The 21,536-nt window shown below is 51.5% G+C and overlaps 1 protein-coding gene across 2 annotated transcripts in view; it reads right to left on the bottom strand.

Moving 5' to 3' along the window:
* Positions 1–21,536, bottom strand: part of RNF123 (ring finger protein 123) — a 265,837-nt gene that overhangs the window by 177,455 nt on the left and 66,846 nt on the right. For both annotated transcript variants that reach the window (XM_063941450.1, XM_063941449.1), the window contains exons 16-19: positions 11,589–11,706; positions 10,026–10,125; positions 9,884–9,945; positions 5,936–6,007 (exon numbers count right to left, since the gene is read on the bottom strand). In XM_063941450.1, the coding sequence (XP_063797520.1) occupies positions 5,936–6,007; positions 9,884–9,945; positions 10,026–10,125; positions 11,589–11,706 (352 nt within the window). The remainder of the gene's footprint in view (positions 1–5,935; positions 6,008–9,883; positions 9,946–10,025; positions 10,126–11,588; positions 11,707–21,536) is intronic.

The raw sequence follows: 21,536 nt of genomic DNA, 5'->3' as shown, positions 1-21,536 counted from the left end.
TGGGCCTGTGTTCGGTCCCTCTGGAGCTAATGGTGTCCAGTAGCCAAGAAGCCCAATCCACTCTGCACGCAGGTGAGTTCGCTTCTTCTCCCCTTAGTCCCTCGATGCAGTGAGCCTGTTGCCAGCAGGTCTCACTGAAAATAAAAAACCTAAAACTAAACTTTTCACTAAGAAGCTCAGGAGAGCCCCTAGTGTGCACCCTTCTCGTTCGGGCACAAAAATCTAACTGAGGCTTGGAGGAGGGTCATAGGGGGAGGAGCCAGTGCACACCAGGTAGTCCTGAAGCTTTACTTTTGTGCCCAGTCTCCTGCGGAGCCGCTATTCCCCATGGTCCTTACGGAGTTCCCAGCATCCACTAGGACGTGAGAGAAATTATCGTTCAATTCTTATGGCCACTGTGGTGTGATCCAAAGTGCCGTGATGGATATGTAGTACCAATGTATAATCTTCGGCTGTACGCGGCACACCTGTGATAAGGTTATTAGGCTATTGCAGCCACTGCCGCGTAACCCACAGTGCCGTTGCTGATATCTCACTTCAAATGTCACCGTGTACTCTGCCGCTAGACGGGCCGTTAAACCGCTCGTCTGGTGCAGTGCTATATACTGGCTATACTTCTCTGCATAGTGATTCCTATATCATACGGTACATTACATAAATTAATTGGACATTTACATTAGTATTTTACACATTAGACACACTAGCTTTTAGCAAATGCACATTTCGCTCATAGGCTTCCTCAGGGCACTATAAGAATTGAACGATAATATATGTCCCGTGTAACTGCAGGTTCCAGATATACACACCTTGACAAAGGGGCTACGGGCCCCGAAACGTTGGTTTTTGTGATGCTTATTTAAATTGCACCAAATGAAGATTTTTTTTCACCTAAAGACCTGGAGTGACGCCATCTTTTCCTTTGTTTGTTTATACATACCGCTGTGGAGGGCACCCAGGCAGCTATTTATTTAGGACCAGGAGTGCTGGGCATTACCTCTGTTATATAATATATATATATATATATATAGTCAAGAAAAGAATGGCGTCACTCCAGGTCTTAAGGTGGTAAATCTTCAAGCAGAATAATATAGAAACATCACAAAAACTAACGTTTCGGGGCCAGTAGCCCCTTTGTCAAGGTGTGTGTAGTGTGAAAAATGCAATCTGTCTTACCTTTTAAAGCCCTGTGCTGTGAGTGAAAAGAGGTGAGGAGGAGCATCGCCCGCGTCGCCGTCGGGCACCGGGGTACTTCCGGCGTCCTGTGGACTATCACGTCGCACCCTCCGTCCATCAGCTTCCGGTGTCCCGTTGCTGTTGCGTCACGATCGGGTCCCGGCTTGGTTGCCATAGCAACCCGTGCCGCTCGCAGAGGGGGCCAAAACAAGAGACTTCAGAAGTCGAATAGCCAAGAACAAAACTTAATATTTAATCTTTCATCAAGAAATTTTACATCAACAGAGACCAAGGTCCTTAACAAAGGCCTCTCCTATATTCCAACGAATAGACATGATGCTTTCACCTGGAAACTGGATTTACACAAGTTTTCGCGGAAATTAAGACTACAAGAATACTTCCAGGACCATCCAACTGTTAACAGTGATATGACAATATTCAATGAATTCTTATCCGCACGATCTACCTCAAGATTTGACCCCCAATCCTCCAACTCTTCATTGAAAACCTTTGCACGACTAATGGACGACTCAGTCACATGTTATATTAGCACCCCAGTACAACAAAGGAGCAATATGTCCAGGAGTGAAAGGAATGCCTTTAAGGATCTGAGCAACTATAAAGACGTTGTTTTCCGCCCAGCGGATAAAGGCGGGGGTTTAGTAATCCAGGATCTAAGAGATTACAAAGAGGAGATCCAACGACAACTGGCGGAGACACAGACATACCAAAGGCTTGATAAGGACCCTACAGTTGGATTCAAATTAGAACTCGACCAGGTCCTGGATGAAGCCAAGTCAGAAGGTACCATCTCCTCGAAAATCCATAATGCATTAATACAAAAATTCCCCGTGGTGCCAGTTCTATTCACCACCCCCAAGATACATAAAGACCATAGAAAACCGCCCGGCAGGCCGATAATTTCGGCAAGAGACTCTCTTTACCAGCCAGTAGCACAATTTTTGGATTGTGTATTACAACCATTGGTAGTCAAACAACCAACGTTTATTAAAGACACCACAGACTTCCTGTTGAAACTACAGAATATAGACACAGTACCAACCAACACACAAATGTGTGTTATGGATGTCTGTAGTTTATAGACGAGCATCCCGCACACCGGGGGGCTGGCCGCTGTAAGAGAGTTTCTACAGAGAGAGAAAATGCAAGAGGTAGACATGGATCTATACATGCACCTTCTCCATTTAACACTTCATAGGAACTATTTCCTGTTTGACGGGAAATTTTTCCTACAACGGAGTGGATGCGCCATGGGAAGCTGTGTAGCGCCAGCCTACACAAATGTATATATGTTTAAGGAGGAGAAGAAACTATTCTTTGAAGATCAAACCATAGCGCAGCATATACTGCTGTACTGTCGATTCATAGACGACGTGTTCATGTTGTGGACAGGAGGGGCCGACTTGTTTGAAAAGATGATGAAGGACATCAATGCAAAAGCTGAATACATAAAGTTCACGTACCAGCACGACACAGCCGTGATGAATTACCTCGATGTAACGATCAAGATCTGTAACAACAAGATCAACACCACCCTATTCACCAAGCCAACGGATAAAAATACGCTACTGCGGGCTGACAGCCATCATCCGAAACCCCTTATTAGGGGGCTACCAAGGTCGCAGCTGATAAGGACTGCAAGAATCCATAGTGACCATGCTACACTAGATACTGAACTAGATAAAGTAGTGAATAGATTCATCGAACGGGGATATGACCCCATGAAACTGCATGAACAGAAATTGGAAGTTATGAGTCTTGAAAGAAACACATTATTAAAGAAGGCGACAAGAGCCTCTAAGGAGATCATTCCATGGACAAGTAAGTTCAGCACATCCAGCCCAATTGTTCAAAGAGCATCTAAAGCTCTGTGGCCGATAATATCAACTGACAACAAGCTGAAGTGCTTCAAATCAAAAAGACCTATGAGCTGCTTCACGAGAGGGAAGAACATAAAAGACTTTATAGTGCACTCGGATATCACAGGGTTTGATAGTAGCCACCCCTCAAACTTCCTCACTAAAGCACCAGGGTGTTACAAATGCCTGGGGTGTACCACGTGTAAGGCATTGATAACAGGTACTAAGTTCAAACACCCTAGGACGGAACAAACGTATAGCATACGACATGTAGTTACATGTACGACCTCACACATAGTTTACTTAATTACATGCCCCTGTGGGCTAGGATATGTGGGGAAGACCACTAGAGATTTGAGACAACGGATGGCACTACATAGATCCGCAATTACAGCAGCCATTAGGACGGGAGAATCTGAACAACCAGTGGCGCAGCACTTTGTGGATAAATCACATCCCCTAAATGCGCTAGTATATGATTATAGACCATGTACCCCAAAGTGTGAGAGGAGGAGACAGGAATGGGAAGCTGCTGAACTGTGAAGCACGATGGATATTTAAACTTGAAACAATACAGACGAATGGACTGAACGAGCAGATCCTATGGAATACCTTGGCAGGATAGCAATTTAGCTATATACCTATACAGCCTGATATATAGACACCGTGGGTGATAGCTATGGGTCTATACTAGCCCTCCCCTGATTTGACAGGGCCAACCTTCTTCATTTGGACCCTTATGTCTCCTATTCTATTGAGGACCTACTCTCTTTTTCTTTCCTTTCTTCCCCCCCTCCCCGTCTCTCACATCCCTCCTCTATCTAACGTCATCCACACACATAGCCCCTGCACCCTTCTCTGTTCTATTTCCCTTTTCCAGCTTTTCCCTTCCTTTTGTTCTTCTATATTCCTTTTCCTTTTAGCTGCCCTTACTATCCCCCCTTCTCCCCCCCCCCTTCCCCTCTCCTTTCCTTCCAGCCCTTTTCCCTTACCTGCACTGACACTAAGATCCACATAGGATATGTACTATCTAGACTTTAATATATGAGGTGAACCCTAAGAGCTAATAATTATAATTCTAAATGGAAATACCAAGAATTTTAAAAGGGCACTAGATACATCTACTGATGTCCAGTTTTTACCATGTCTGTATCTAGGAAATTCAACATGTTGTATTAGATTGTCTGCACCGATTATCACTGCACCATGTCACTTTACTTTGCAGAGCCCGGCGCGCAAGCGCATTGGCGAGCGGCACGGGTTGCTATGGCAACCAAGCCGGGACCCGATCGTGACGCAACAGCCACGGGACACCGGAAGCTGACGGACGGAGGGTGCGACGTGATAGTCCACAGGACGCCGGAAGTACCCCGATGCCCGGCGACGACGGCGATGCGGGCGATGCTCCTCCTCACCTCTTTTCACTCACAGCACAGGGCTTTAAAAGGTAAGACAGATTGCACTTTTCACACTACACACACCTTGACAAAGGGGCTACGGGCCCCGAAACGTTGGTTTTTGTGATGTTTCTATATTATTCTGATTGAAGATTTACCACCTTAAGACCTGGAGTGACGCCATTCTTTTCTTGACTGTTTATACTTACAGCTGTGGAGGGCACCCAGGCATCTATGCACTATAGGACCAGGAGTGCTGGGCACTGCATCTAATATATATATACTGCGCCAATTATGTGCCCCCCCCCCCTTCTTTAAAACCCTCTGTCACCGGTGATCAGCAGGGGAGAGTCCGGGGAGCCAGCTTCTCAGCGTGTGCTATGGAGAAAATAGCGCTGGTGAGTGCTGAGGAACAAGCTCCGCCCCATCAGTGGCGGGCTTCGGTCCCGCTCTTTTAAACAAACCAGCGGGGAATTCTCATAAATATCACCAAATAAAGTGTATATATCTATATAGCCAGTCCTAGAGGTATAACATTGCTGCCCAGGGCACCCCCCCTGCGCCCTGCACCCAACAGTGTGCGCTGTGTGTGTTGTGTGGGAGCAATGGCACGCAGCGTTCCCGCTGCGCGTTACCTCGGTGAAGATCTGAAGTCTTCTGCCGCCTCTGAAGTCTTCTTTTCTTCTAATACTCACCCGGCTTCTATCTTCCGGCTCTGTGAGGAGGACGGTGGCGCGGCTCCGGGACGAACAGCGAGGGTAGACCCGCGTTCCGACTCCCTCTGGAGCTAATGGTGTTCAGTAGCCTAAGAAGCAAAGCCTATCATTTAAGTAGGTCTGCTCCTCTCTCCTCAGTCCCACGATGCAGGGAGCCTGTTGCCAGCAGTGCTCCCTGAAAATAAAAAACCTAACAAAATACTTTTTTCAGAGAAACTCAGTAGAGCTCCCCTGTAATGCACCCAGTCTCCTCTGGGCACAGTATCAAACTGAGGTCTGGAGGAGGGGCATAGAGGGAGGAGCCAGTGCACACCCATACCTAAAGTTCTTTTTTAGTGTCCATGTCTCCTGTGGAGCCCGTCTATTCCCCATGGTCCTTACGGAGTCCCCAGCATCCTCTAGGACGTAAGAGAAAGTTACATGAAGGTGGAAACACATTAATAATGCAGATTTGATGCCCAACAGTCTCCCTGACAGTCATATAACATTCCCTATGAATGGTAAGTGTTTAAGGGGTACATTTACTAAGCAGTGATAAGAGCGGAGAAGTGAGCCAGTGGAGAAGTTGCCCATGACAACCAATCAGCACTGAAGTAACATATAGAATTTGCATACTATAAAATGATACAGAGCTGCTGATTGGTTGATGGGGAAATTTCTCCACTGGCTCACTTCTCCGCTCTTATCACCGCTTAGTAAATGTTCCCCTTAGTTACAATAATATCTGTATACGGAGCGCAGATTTTTCTGTAGGAACGCAAGCACTCACCCCTCTGTTGCTGGCGTTTTCCTGAAGGAACTTTCGGAACTTGTTGAGGAAGATATAACGAGAGGCTTCACCCTGTCAGAGACACAGAACATTCATGTCAGAGAAACAGAGGCGTGCGGCTGGTGGAACGCTGATGTCAGGGAAACAGAGGCGTGCGGCTGGCGGAACGCTGATGTCAGGGAAACAGAGGCGTGCGGCTGGCGGAACGCTGATGTCAGGGAAGGCGTGCGGCTGGTGGAACGCTTATGTCAGGGAAGGCGTGCAGCTGGTGGAACGCTGATGTCAGGGAAGGCGTGCGGCTGGCGGAACGCTGATGTCAGAGAAACAGAGGCGTGCGGCTGGCGGAACGCTGATGTCAGGGAAACAGAGGCGTGCGGCTGGCGGAACGCTGATGTCAGGGAAACAGAGGCGTGCGGCTGGCGGAACGCTGATGTCAGGGAAGGCGTGCGGCTGGTGGAACGCTTATGTCAGGGAAGGCGTGCAGCTGGTGGAACGCTGATGTCAGGGAAGGCGTGCGGCTGGCGGAACGCTGATGTCAGAGAAACAGAGGCGTGCGGCTGGTGGAACGCTGATGTCAGGGAAACAGAGGCGTGCGGCTGGCGGAACGCTGATGTCAGGGAAGGCGTGCGGCTGGTGGAACGCTTATGTCAGGGAAGGCGTGCAGCTGGTGGAACGCTGATGTCAGGGAAGGCGTGCGGCTGGCGGAACGCTGATGTCAGGGAAGCAAAGGCGTGCGGCTGGCGGAACGCTGATGTCAGGGAAGGCGTGCGGCTGGCGGAACGCTGATGTCAGGGAAGGCGTGCGGCTGGCGGAACGCTGATGTCAGGGAAGGCGTGCGGCTGGCGGAACGCTGATGTCAGGGAAGCAAAGGCGTGCGGCTGGCGGAACGCTGATGTCAGGGAAACAGAGGCGTGCGGCTGGCGGAACGCTGATGTCAGGGAAACAGAGGCGTGCGGCTGGCGGAACGCTGATGTCAGGGAAGGCGTGCGGCTGGTGGAACGCTTATGTCAGGGAAGGCGTGCAGCTGGTGGAACGCTGATGTCAGGGAAGGCGTGCGGCTGGCGGAACGCTGATGTCAGAGAAACAGAGGCGTGCGGCTGGTGGAACGCTGATGTCAGGGAAACAGAGGCGTGCGGCTGGCGGAACGCTGATGTCAGGGAAGGCGTGCGGCTGGTGGAACGCTTATGTCAGGGAAGGCGTGCAGCTGGTGGAACGCTGATGTCAGGGAAGGCGTGCGGCTGGCGGAACGCTGATGTCAGAGAAACAGAGGCGTGCGGCTGGTGGAACGCTGATGTCAGGGAAACAGAGGCGTGCGGCTGGCGGAACGCTGATGTCAGGGAAGGCGTGCGGCTGGTGGAACGCTTATGTCAGGGAAGGCGTGCAGCTGGTGGAACGCTGATGTCAGGGAAGGCGTGCGGCTGGCGGAACGCTGATGTCAGGGAAGCAAAGGCGTGCGGCTGGCGGAACGCTGATGTCAGGGAAGGCGTGCGGCTGGCGGAACGCTGATGTCAGGGAAGGCGTGCGGCTGGCGGAACGCTGATGTCAGGGAAGGCGTGCGGCTGGCGGAACGCTGATGTCAGGGAAGCAAAGGCGTGCGGCTGGCGGAACGCTGATGTCAGGGAAACAGAGGCGTGCGGCTGGCGGAACGCTGATGTCAGGGAAACAGAGGCGTGCGGCTGGCGGAACGCTGATGTCAGGGAAGGCGTGCGGCTGGTGGAACGCTTATGTCAGGGAAGGCGTGCAGCTGGTGGAACGCTGATGTCAGGGAAGGCGTGCGGCTGGCGGAACGCTGATGTCAGAGAAACAGAGGCGTGCGGCTGGTGGAACGCTGATGTCAGGGAAACAGAGGCGTGCGGCTGGCGGAACGCTGATGTCAGGGAAGGCGTGCGGCTGGTGGAACGCTTATGTCAGGGAAGGCGTGCAGCTGGTGGAACGCTGATGTCAGGGAAGGCGTGCGGCTGGCGGAACGCTGATGTCAGGGAAGCAAAGGCGTGCGGCTGGCGGAACGCTGATGTCAGGGAAGCAAAGGCGTGCGGCTGGCGGAACGCTGATGTCAGGGAAGGCGTGCGGCTGGCGGAACGCTGATGTCAGGGAAGCAAAGGCGTGCGGCTGGCGGAACGCTGATGTCAGGGAAGCAAAGGCGTGCGGCTGGCGGAACGCTGATGTCAGGGAAGCAGAGGCGTGCGGCTGGCGGAACGCTGATGTCAGGGAAGCAGAGGCGTGCGGCTGGCGGAACGGTGATGTCAGGGAAGCAGAGGCGTGCGGCTGGCGGAACGGTGATGTCAGGGAAGCAGAGGCGTGCGGCTGGCGGAACGGTGATGTCAGGGAAGCAGAGGCGTGCAGCTGGCGGAACGGTGATGTCAGGGAAGCAGGGGCGTGCGGCTGGCGGAACGGTGATGTCAGGGAAGCAGGGGCATGCGGCTGGCGGAACGGTGATGTCAGGGAAGCAGGGGCGTGCGGCTGGCGGAACGGTGATGTCAGGGAAGCAGGGGCGTGCGGATGGCGGAACGGTGATGTCAGGGAAGCAGGGGCGTGCGGCTGGCGGAACGGTGATGTCAGGGAAGGCGTGCGGCTGTTGGAACGCTGTCAGGGAAGCAGAGACGTGCGGCTGGCGGAACGCTGTCAGGGAAGCAGAGACGTGCGGCTGGCGGAACGCTGATGTCAGGGAAGCAGAGGCGTGCGGCTGGCGGAACGCTGTCAGGGAAGCAGAGGCGTGCGGCTGGCGGAACGCTGATGTCAGGGAAGCAGAGGCGTGCGGCTGGCGGAACGCTGATGTCAGGGAAGCAGAGGCGTGCGGCTGGCGGAACGCTGATGTCAGGGAAGCAGAGGAGTGCGGCTGGCGGAACGCTGATGTCAGGGAAGCAGAGGCGTGCGGCTGGCGGAACGCTGATGTCAGGGAAGCAGAGGCGTGCGGCTGGCGGAACGCTGATGTCAGGGAAGCAGAGGCGTGCGGCTGGCGGAACGCTGATGTCAGGGAAGCAGAGGCGTGCGGCTGGCAGAACGCTGAAGTCAGGGAAGCAGAGACGTGCGGCTGGCGGAATGCTGGACTCACCCCACACACACAGCGCACACTGACGCCGGACTCAACCCACACATACAGCGCACACTGACGCCGGACTCACCCCCCACACACTGACGCCAGACTCACCCCACACATACAGCGCACACTGACGCCAGACTCACCCCGCACACTGACGCCGGACTCACCCCACACATACAGCGCACACTGACGCCGGACTCACCCCACACACACAGCGCACACTGACGCCGGACTCACCCCGCACACTGACGCCGGACTCACCCCACACATACAGCGCACACTGACGCCGGACTCACCCCGCACACTGACGCCGGACTCACCCCACACATACAGCGCACACTGACGCCGGACTCACCCCACACATACAGCGCACACTGACGCAGGACTCAACCCACACATACAGCGCACACTGACGCCGGACTCAACCCACACATACAGCGCACACTGACGCCGGACTCACCCCACACACACTGACGCCAGACTTACCCCGCACACTGACGCCAGACTCACCCCACACATACAGCGCACACTGACGCCGGACTCACCCCACACATACAGCGCACACTGACGCCGGACTCACCCCACACATACAGCGCACACTGACGCCGGACTCACCCCACACATACAGCGCACACTGACGCCGGACTCACTCCGCACACTGACGCCGGACTCACCCCACACACACAGCGCACACTGACGCCGGACTCACCCCGCACACTGACGCCGGACTCACCCCACACATACAGCGCACACTGACGCCGGACTCACCCCACACATACAGCGCACACTGACGCCGGACTCACCCCACACATACAGCGCACACTGACGCCGGACTCACCCCACACATACAGCGCACACTGACGCCGGACTCACCCCACACATACAGCGCACACTGACGCCGGACTCACCCCGCCTTTATCCTTGTTATTCAGCAGCAGCCTCAGGATCTGAACCTGCAGCTCTTCCACCACTGAAATAAAATCCATGAACATTTCTTGCTATTAGGGAACAATAAAAGCGTTGCTGGTAGTAAAATGAAAGAGCCATCACCTTCAATCCGTTTCTTCAGCCTCATGCACCCCCTCTCGTAGGCCCTCCGCCTAATCCGCTCCTCCCCACTCTCCTCCGTTGGATCCTTGATTTCCTTTCCCTAAAAGCAATTCATGTAGTTACTGTAGGGAATTCTGCACTGGAACCTTACATGATGACAGCAGGGTCACAGACAGCAAAGGTGGAAGAATTTCTCGGTCGCTGGCGTAAACGTAATAGAACCAAGTGTCCATCATGGCACAATCTGCGTATCCTGGGAGTATGAAGCCAGATCAGAAACATATGTGTTACTGACACCGAGACAACAACATTATATTGGGAGAGGGATCTTCTATGGAATATTGGAGAGATGCAGATAAGGAATGAAGCAGCAGCCAGGGGCAAGCAGCTTGGTGTGTTGGGAGAGGGATCTTCTATGGAATCCTGGAAAGATGCAGAGAAGGAATGAGGCAGCTGCCACAGGCGTGTGGCCAGGTGTGTTGGGAGAGGGACCTTCTATGGAATCCTGGAAAGATGCAGAGAAGGAATGAGGCAGCTGCCACAGGTGTGCGGCCAGGTGTGTTGGGAGAGGGACCTTCTATGGAATCCTGGAGAGAAGCAGATAAGGAATGAGGCAGCAGCCAGGAGCAAGCAGCTTGGTGTGTTGTGAGAGGGACCTTCTATGGAATCCTGGAGAGATGCAGATGAGGACTGAGGCAGCAGCTAGGGGCGTGCGGACTGGGGTGTTGGGAGAGGGACCTTCTATAGAATCCTGGAGAGATGCAGATAAGGAATGAGGCAGCTGCCACAGGTGTGCGGCCCGGTGTGTTGGGAGAGGTATCTTCTATGGAATCCTGGAGAGATGCAGATGAGGACTGAGGCAGCAGCCAGGGGCGTGCGGACCAGGGTGCTGGGAGAGGGACCTTCTATGGAATCCTGGAGAGATGCACATAAGGAATGAGGCAGCTGCCACAGGCGTGCGGCCAAGTGTGTTGGGAGAGGGATCTTCTATGGAATCCTGGAGAGATGCAGATGAGGACTGAGGCAGCAGCCAGAGGCGTGCGGACCGGGGTGTTGGAAGAGGAACCTTCTATGGAATCCTGGAGAGATATAGATAAGGAATGAGGCAGCAGCCAGAGGCGTGTGCGGCCCGGTGTGTTGGGAGAGGGATCTTCTATGGAATCCTGGAAAGATGCAGAGAAGGAATGAGGCAGCTGCCACAGGCGTGTGGCCAGGTGTGTTGGGAGAGGGACCTTCCATGGAATCCTGGAGAGATGCACATAAGGAATGAGGCAGCTGCCACAGGCGTGCGGCCAAGTGTGTTGGGAGAGGGATCTTCTATGGAATCCTGGAGAGATGCAGATGAGGACTGAGGCAGCAGCCAGAGGCGTGCGGACCGGGGTGTTGGAAGAGGAACCTTCTATGGAATCCTGGAGAGATATAGATAAGGAATGAGGCAGCAGCCAGAGGCGTGTGCAGCCCGGTGTGTTAGGAGAGGGACCTTCTATGGAATCCTGGGGAGATGCAGATAAGGAATGAGAGAGCACCCAGGGGCAAGTGTCTCGGGAGAGAGACCTTTCTCACCTCTTTATTGAAGCGATTTGGCCACCAAGTGGTTGGGATTAGCTCCTGTAGCCCAGCTTCCTCCACCCGCAATGGGCTCTTTATAAAGAAAAACACAACTGAACGTAGAACATCAAACCTACACAATGGGTTAAGGAAAAATTGTATTAATCTGACCACAAGGGCCAAACTTAGAACCAACCGACATTAGGTGACCTGAGACTGTTCCGTTTAGTGAGAAGTAACAGGAAAAATAAGCGTTATGGTAAAAATTACCTTTGTTCACTATTTTCCTTCGAGGTCCATAGGATCCACAGGGATAACCCTGGGGTATGCTAGTGGAGACCAGGACAGGCACCGAACAGCTAAGCTTTTACAAGCTCCCAGGATGCACTAGACCCACTCCTCTCAATCGCCACCCACAGCTCATGCTCTTCAGTTTTAGTTACAAGCCCAAAGCAGGAGCTGTAGAGGAGAGAAGGAAAGGTGGTACACACAGGAAACACACTCTCACACTCAGGAGACGGGAACTGGTGACCAATAAGAGTAACTCATTGAAACTATATGCGTCACGGTGGGCACCCTGTGGATCCTATGGAACGCCAAAAAATAAGATTTTACTCACCGGTAATTCTATTTCTTGTAGTCCGTAGTGGATGCTGGGTACTCCGTAAGGACCATGGGGAATAGACGGGCTCCGCAGGAGACTGGGCACTTCTTTAAAGAAAAGATTAGGTACTATATCTGGTGTGCACTGGCTCCTCCCTCTATGCCCCTCCTCCAGACCTCAGTTAGGGAAACTGTGCCCGGAAGAGCTGACACTACAAGGAAAGGATTTGGAATCCAGGGTAAGACTCATTTTTTAGTTAAGCAATAACTATATACATGTATTGCAGAGAGTCCGCACTTGGGACGGGCTCCCAGCATCCACTACGGACTACAAGAAATAGAATTACCGGTGAGTAAATTCTTATTATCTCTGACGTCCTAGTGGATGCTGGGTACTCCGTAAGGACCACGGGGATTATACCAAAGCTCCCAAACGGGCGGGAGAGTGCGGATGACTCTGCAGCACCGAATGAGCAAACTCAAGGTCCTCCTCAGCCAGGGTATCAAACTTGTAGAATTTTGCAAACGTGTTTGATCCCGACCAGGTAGCAGCTCGGCAAAGTTGTAAAGCCGAGACCCCTCGGGCAGCCGCCCAAGAAGAGCCCACCTTCCTCGTGGAATGGGCTTTGACTGATTTAGGATGCGGCAGTCCAGCCGCAGAATGAGCCTGCTGAATCGTGTTACAGATCCAGCGAGCAATAGTCTGCTTAGAAGCAGGAGCACCCAGCTTGTTGGGTGCATGCAGGATAAACAGCGAGTCAGTTTTTCTGACTCTAGCCGTCCTGGAAACATAGATTTTCAGGGCCCGGACTACATCCAGCAACTTGGAAGCCTCCAAGTCCCGAGTAGCCGCAGGCACCACAATAGGTTGGTTCAAATGAAACGCTGATACCACCTTAGGGAGAAATTGGGGACGAGTCCTCAATTCTGCCCTGTCCATATGGAAGATCAGATAGGGGCTTTTACATGACAAAGCCGCCAATTCCGACACACGCCTAGCCGAAGCCAAGGCCAAAAGCATGACCACTTTTCACGTGAGATATTTCAACTCCACGGTCTGAAGTGGCTCAAACCAATGTAATTTTAGGAAATCCAACACAACGTTGAGATCCCAAGGTGCCACTGGAGGCACAAAATGGGGCTGAATATGCAGCACTCCCTTGACAAACGTCTGAACTTCAGGCAGTGAAGCCAGTTCTTTTTGAAAGAAAATAGACAGGGCCGAAATCTAGACTTTTATGGATCCCAATTTTAGGCCCATAGTCACTCCTGACTGTAGGAAGTGCAGAAATCGACCCAGCTGAAATTCTTCTGTTGGGGCCTTCATAGCCTCACACCAAGCAACATATTTTCGCCATATGCGGTGATAATGTTTTGCTGTCACATCCTTCCTAGCTTTTATCAGCGTAGGAATGACTTCAACCGGAATGCCCTTTTCCATCAGGATCCGGCGTTCAACCGCCATGCCGTCAAACGCAGCCGCGGTAAGTCTTGGAACAGACAGGGCCCCTGCTGTAGCAGGTCCTGTCGGAGCGGCAGAGGCCAAGGGTCCTCTGAGATCATTTCTTGTAGTTCCGGGTACCAAGTCCTTCTTGGCCAATCCGGAACGATGAGTATAGTTCTTACTCCTCTCTTTCTTATTATCCTCAGTACCTTTGGTATGAGAGGAAGAGGAGGGAACACATAAACCGACTGGTACACCCACGGTGTCACTAGAGCGTCCACAGCTATCGCCTGAGGGTCCCTTGACATGGCGCAATATCTTTTTAGCTTTTTGTTGAGGCGGGACGTCATCATGTCCACCTGTGGCCTTTCCCAACGATTTACAATCAGCTGGAAGACTTCTGGATGAAGTCCCCACTCTCCCGGGTGGAGGTCGTGCCTGCTGAGGAAGTCTGCTTCCCAGTTGTCCACTCCCGGAATAAACACTGCTGACAGTGCTATCACGTGATTTTCCGCCCATCGGAGAATCCTTGTGGCTTCTGCCATCGCCATCCTGCTTCTTGTGCCGCCCTGTCGGTTGACATGGGCGACCGCCGGGATGTTGTCTGACTGAATCAGCACCGGCTGGTTTTGAAGCAGGGGTTCTGCTTGCCTTAGGGCATTGTAAATGGCCCTTAGTTCCAGAATATTTATGTGCAGGGAAGCCTCCTGACTCGACCATTGTCCTTGGAAGTTTCTTCCCTGAGTGACTGCCCCCCAACCTCGGAGGCTTGCATCCGTGGTCACCAGGACCCAGTCCTGTATGCCGAATCTGTGGCCCTCGAGAAGATGAGCACTCTGCAGCCACCACAGCAGAGACACCCTGGCCCTCGGGGACAGGATGATCAGCCGATGCATCTGAAGATGCGATCCGGACCACTTGTCTAACAGATCCCACTGAAAGATCCTTGCATGGAACCTGCCGAAGGGAATTGCTTCGTAAGAAGCTACCATCTTTCCCAGGACTCGCGTGCAGTGATGCACCGACACCTGTTTTGGTTTCAGGAGGTCTCTGACCAGAGATGACAACTCCTTGGCCTTCTCCTCCGGGAGAAACACCTTCTTCTGTTCTGTGTCCAGAATCATACCCAGGAACAGTAGACGCGTCGTAGGAACCAGCTGCGACTTTGGGATATTCAGAATCCAGCCGTGCTGTTGTAGCACTTCCTGAGACAGTGCTACTCCGACCAACAACTGCTCCATGGACCTCGCCTTTATAAGGAGATCGTCCAAGTACGGGATAATTATAACTCCCTTCTTTCGAAGGAGTATCATCATTTCGGCCATTACTTTGGTAAATACCCTCGGTGCCGTGGACAGACCAAACGGCAACGTCTGGAATTGGTAATGGCAGTCCTGTACCACAAAACGGAGGTACACCTGGTGAGGTGGGTAAATGGGGACATGTAGGTAAGCATCCCTGATGTCCAGTGATACCATGTAATCCCCCTCTTCCAGGCTTGCAATAACCGCCCTGAGCGATTCCATTTTGAACTTGAACTTCCTTATATAAGTGTTCAAGGATTTCAAATTTAGAATGTGTCTCACCGAACCGTCTGGTTTCGGTACCACAAACATTGTGGAATAGTAACCCCGTCCCTGTTGAAGGAGGGGAACTTTGATTATCACCTGCTGGAGGTACAGCTTGTGAATTGCCGCCAGTACTACCTCCCTGTCCTGGGGAGTAGCTGGCAAGGCTGATTTGAGGTAACGGCGAGGGGGAGACGTCTCGAACTCCAGCTTGTATCCCTGAGATACCACTTGTAGAACCCAGAGATCCCCCTGTGAGCGAACCCACTGGTCGCCGAAGTTCCGTAGACGGGCCCCCACCGCACCTGGCTCCACATGTGGAGCCCCAGCGTCATGCGGTGGACTTAGTGGAAGCAGGGGAGGATTTTTGTTCCTGGGAACTGGCTGTATGGTGCAGCTTTTTCCCTCTACCCCTGCCTCTGGGCAGAAAGGACGCGCCTCTAACCCGCTTGCCTTTCTGAGGCCGAAAGGACTGTACTTGATAATACGGTGCTTTCTTAGGCTGTGAGGGAACCTGAGGTAAAAAAGTCGACTTCCCAGCTGTTGCTGTGGATACGAGGTCCGAAAGACCGTCCCCAAACAATTCCTCACCCTTATAAGGCAAAATTTCCATGTGCCTTTTAGAATCAGCATCACCTGTCCACTGCCGAGTCCATAATACTCTCCGGGCAGAAATGGACATTGCATTAATTCTAGATGCCAGCCGGTAAATGTCCCTCTGTGCATCTCTCATATATAAGACTACGTCTTTAATATGCTCTATGGTTAGCAATATAGTGTCCCTGTCAAGGGAATCAATGTTATCAGACAGGGAATCAGACCACGCTGCTGCAGCACTACACATCCATGCTGAAGCAATAGCAGGTCTCAGTAGAGTACCTGAGTGTGTATATACAGACTTCAGGATAGCCTCCTGCTTTCTATCTGCAGGCTCCTTTAGGGCGGCCGTATCCTGAGAAGGCAGTGCCACCTTTTTTGATATTCGTGTGAGCGCCTTGTCCACCTTAGGGGATGTCTCCCAGCGTAACCTATCCGTTGGCGGGAAAGGGTACGCCATTAGTAACCGCTTAGAAATTACTAGTTTCTTATCTGGGGAACCCCACGCTTCTTCACACAATTCATTTAACTCATCAGATGGGGGAAAAATCACAGGCTGCTTTTTCTCCCCAAACATAATACACTTTATTGTGGTAACCGGGTTTATGTCAGCAATGTGCAACACATTTTTCATTGCCGTAATCATGCATCGGATGGCCCTTGTGGACTGTACATTTGTCTCATCCTCGTCGACACTGGAGTCAGACTCCGTGTCGACATCTGTGTCTGCCATCTGAGGTAGCGGGCGTTTTTGAGCCCCTGACGGCCTCTGAGATGCCTGGGCAGGCGCGGGCTGAGATGCCGGCTGTCCCAAAGCTGCGTCATCGAACCTTTTATGCAAGGAGTTGACACTGTCGGTTAATACCTTCCACATATCCATCCACTCAGGTGTCGGCACCGCAGGGGGCGACATCATACTTATCGGCACCTGCTCCGCCTCCACGTAAGCGTCCTCATCAAACATGTCGACACAGCCGTACCGACACACCGCACACACACACAGGGAATGCTCTGACTGAGGACAGGACCCCACACAGCCCTTTGGGGAGACAGAGAGAGAGTATGCCAGCACACACCAGAGCGCTATATAACAGAGGGATTTACACTATACACAAGTGAATTTCCCCCCTATAGCTGCTTATATCACAATTTGCGCCTAAATTTATGTGCCCCCCCCCCCTCTCTTTTTTTACCCTTTCTGTAGTTGTATACTGCAGGGGAGAGCCTGGGGAGCGTCCTTCCAGCGGAGCTGTGAAGAGAATATGGCGCTGGCTGTGCTGAGGAAGATAGCCCCGCCCCTTCAGCGGCGGGCTTCTCCCGCTTTTTATAATATTAATGGCGGGGGTATTTGCACATATACAGTGTTATACACTGTATTATGTGCTGTTTTGTGCCAAAGGTATAATAATTGCAGCCCAGGGCGCCCCCCCCCAGCGCCCCGTACCGACCAGTGACCGGAGCGTGTGGTGTGCTGTGGGAGCAATGGCGCACAGCTGCAGTGCTGTGCGCTACCTTATTGAAGACCGGAGTCTTCAGCCGCCGATTTTCTCCGGTTTCTTCCGTCTTCTGGCTCTGCAAGGGGGACGGCGGCGCGGCTCTGGGAACGGACGATCGAGGTCGGGCCCTGTGTTCGATCCCTCTGGAGCTAATGGTGTCCAGTAGCCTAGAAGCACAAGCTAGCTGCAAGCAGGTAGGTTTGCTTCTCTCCCCTAAGTCCCACGTAGCAGTGAGTCTGTTGCCAGCAGATCTCACTGAAAATAAAAAACCTAACAAATACTTTCTTTCTAGGAAGCTCAGGAGAGCCCCTAGAGTGCATCCAGCTCTGGCCGGGCACAGATTCTAACTGAGGTCTGGAGGAGGGGCAAAGAGGGAGGAGCCAGTGCACACCAGATAGTACCTAATCTTTCTTTTAGAGTGCCCAGTCTCCTGCGGAGCCCATCTATTCCCCATGGTCCTTACGGAGTACCCAGCATCCACTAGGACGTCAGAGAAAAAAAAGTTAATGAAGGTAAGTTCTACCATAATTGTTATTTTCTTCTTCAGGGTCCATAGTCTCCACAGGGTTAACCTTGGGGATGTCCTAAAGCAGTTGTTATAGGGAGGGAACGCTCCTAGGCTGAAAGGAGGACATTGTGGCCAAAGGATGCATCCAGAGAGGCAAACGTATCAAAGACATAGAACCTAAGAAACGTGTGGGCAGAAGACCACGTAGCGGCCTTGCATAACTGTTCAGCAGACACGCCACGACGTGCTGCCCATGAAGGTCTCACAGAGCGAGCAGAGAGTGTAATCGGTACTGGAAGATCAGCTTGCGTGTATGTCTGTGAAATGGTTATGCCGAGCCAAAGTTTATTTATTAGCCGGCCAGCCACTCTTGTGGAATCCATAAAGAACAAATAAGGAGTTCATTTTCCTAATGGAACTACTACAGTCCACGTAGATCCGCAGAGCACGGACCACATCCAAAGAAGCCTCCTCTTTAGAGAGGTCGGTCATCTGGAAGGACGGAACAACAATTTCCTCCTTGATATGGCACTGGGACACTGCCTTGGGGAGGTAGCCCTGTTTGGTCTGTAGTATTGCCCTGTCATGATGAAAAATTAGAAAGGGGGAGTAGCAGGAGAGTGCCCCTAAGTCAGAGACTCAGTATGCTGAGACGATTGCCAGGAGAAAGAGAGTCTAAGAGGTCAACCATTTGAGGTCAAGAGAGTCCAAGGGTTCGATAGGAGACTGTTGCATGGCCCAAAGAACCAAGGACAAATCCCAAGGAGCCACTGGAGAGACAAAGGGAAGCTGAAGTTGGAGTACCCTCTGAAGGAAGGTACATACATCCGTTAAAGGAGCAAGTCTTCTCTGGAACCAGACGAAGAGAGCCGAGACCTGAACCTAAAGAGAAGCAAGGCGAAGACCCTTGTCAAGGCCGGCCTGCAGAAATACCAAGACTCTAGAAAATCAGAAACACCAGAGGATCATAGTGTTGGTAGGAGTGCCATATGCAGTAATAGATGCGTGCTGGGGCCGGTTTCCGTGCACTGAGCACAGTTTGAATAACCCAACTTGAAAAACCTTTAGCTCTTAAGATGGATGACTCAAGAGCCACGCCGTCAAAAGACAGGCGAGCTAAGTCTGGGTGTAGACAGGGACCTTGTGACAAGAGGTCTGGTCGATGAGAAAGTGGAAACAGCATGTCTATGGAGAGACAGTGGAGATCCGTAAACCAATGGCGTCTGAGCCATGCTAGAGCCACCAGAATGATTGTGCCGCCTTCCTCTTTGAATTTGCGTAGCACTCTGGGAAGGCGCGATACCAGAGGAAAGAGATATGCTAGACAAAAGGACCATGGGACTGTTAGTGCATCCACAAAGGCTGCGTCTGGATCCCTTGTTCTGGACCTGTATACGGGTACTTTGTGGTTGTATTCAGATTGAGTATGGGCCGGTGAGACCCATTGGATTTCTGAACCAAAAAAAGTATTTCATAAAAGCCTTGGCCCTGTTGAGACTTGGGGACAGGAATGATCACGCCTGACTGTAGTAAGGAGTGAATAACCGTCCATAGTGCACTGGCTTTGCTGAGGTCTGTTGGAGGACAGGTATAAAATATTGTTTGGAGGGACGCCTCAGGAAGGAGAGACGCCTCAGGAAGGGAGACCACTTCCTGAACCCAGGTGTCTGTTGTGATCTGACGCCGAGCCTGGGCAAACTGAAGAAATCGGCCTCCCACCATGGGGTCCTCCAGGAGAAGGCCCGCCCTTCAGGCTGTGGGTTTATCTTCAGGCTTGGCAGTTGGGTGCCTAGCAGCCCAGGGCTGTTTTGTTTTGGGCTTAGAGGCCTTTATGGTAGGTGACAGCCTTGGGAAGGTTTGACCGCTGGCCTTGCACTGAGGGCGAAAGGACAAAAAAGATGAAGTCCGAGGCCGCGTAGCGGAGGCTGAGGGTAGACGAGCTGTTTTAGAAGATACCAGGTTAGTGACAATTTTGTCCAGTTTCCGTCCAATAATGAACTCACCGATATACGGTAGTGCTTACAGGGCCTTCTTAGAATCAGACTCCGTCTTCCAGGGGTGAAGCAAAACAATGCGGCGGGTCACTACAGAAGTAGCCTTGGAGGACAGAAGGGCTGTCTCACCAATGTTAAAGGCTGCATCCCTGATGTTTGCAATATATGACAGTTGTTCCTTAGTAGCCTCCGAGGGAAAACAGTTTTCAAGGGCATCAGCCCAGTTTTCAATAACTTTAGCCACCCAGGCCACACCAGGTCTAGAAGTGGCACCTGTAAGTGTATATAAAGACTTGAGACATGAATCTGTCTATCTGGTATGTCCTTGAGGGAGGACGCTGTAGGTATAAGTAAGGTGGAACTTTTCACCAAGCGAGTTACCTGAAAATCCTCAACAGGGGGATTTTCCCATTTAGTGCAATCAGTAGCAGGCAAAGGATAAAAGGGGCGGAGCCTTTTTGGTACATGGAATTTCTTACTAGGAGCTTTCGCGTCTCACCCATAGCATCAGTATAAATGGTCTGAATGGGGGAACGCTGCCACTACTACTTTTTGGCGTTTGCACAAGGGTTCCTTTGCATTGGGCGCCGGTTCTGCATCTTCTAATTGAAGAGTGAATTTAACCACCCTCACTAAAGCAGCCACGTTAAATTTTGACTGAACATCCTCCTCCTCCTCAGAGGGGGAGTCCTCATCAGATAAGTCAGCATTATCTGCCGCAGAAGATTCCTCCGAATCTGAGAGTGGCGAAGACTGTGACGAAGGCACAGTACGCTTAGTGGCAGTAGGTGTAGGTATTGGTACCTGTCCCTGTAATATATTATGAAATGCAGCTGACGAGGCTGCAAGACTCTGCACAGACTTAACAAACATGTCCATCCAAGATGGAGAGACAGTAGGGGCCGGTACAGGCTGATAAATAGGTTGTAATTGCAGAGGAACACCCATAGAGGGGGCCGCAGACGGGGCTGTAATATGGTAAGAGACAGTTTGTAAGGAAGCCGCACAGGTCGTTAATAATTATGACGTGAAAAATAATGTGTCCTCTAAAAAGGCCGACAATTTTATCTAGAACAAATTCCTTAATGAGGTACCCCACATTCAATAGTAGAGTGGTTGTCTGTATGATGTGTATTGGGTGACCGTCAGCGGTGCTCCCCAGAGTCTGTATATCTGAAGTTAGTAGCAAAGAAAAGGAACAAATGACTCTTTTTGGAAGAACTCATATTTTAGAGGACTAGATATATTCAAATATAGTTAGCTGATAAAATTAATACATTTTATTGTGTACTTTTATAAAAAAATTATGGAGTTCCCTCAGAAAATGTTTTAAAAAGCGAAAATATATGGACTATACATTACACAATTGGTACTTAAAATAAGAATTTACTTACCGATAATTCTATTTCTCGTAGTCCGTAGTGGATGCTGGGGACTCCGTCAGGACCATGGGGAATAGCGGCTCCGCAGGAGACAGGGCACAAAAGCAAGCTTTTAGGATCACATGGTGTGTACTGGCTCCTCCCCCTATGACCCTCCTCCAAGCCTCAGTTAGGTACTGTGCCCGGACGAGCGTACACAATAAGGAAGGATCTTGAATCCCGGGCAAGACTCATACCAGCCACACCAATCACACCGTACAACTTGTGATCTGAACCCAGTTAACAGTATGATAACAAAGAAGTAGCCTCTTAAAAAAGATGGCTCACAACAATAATAACCCGATTTTTGTAACAATAACTATGTACAAGTA

This window comes from Pseudophryne corroboree, chromosome 9, assembly GCF_028390025.1.
Source record: "Pseudophryne corroboree isolate aPseCor3 chromosome 9, aPseCor3.hap2, whole genome shotgun sequence".
Classification (NCBI taxonomy): Eukaryota; Metazoa; Chordata; class Amphibia; order Anura; family Myobatrachidae; genus Pseudophryne; species Pseudophryne corroboree.
This window is presented reverse-complemented; position numbering and strand designations above follow the sequence as displayed.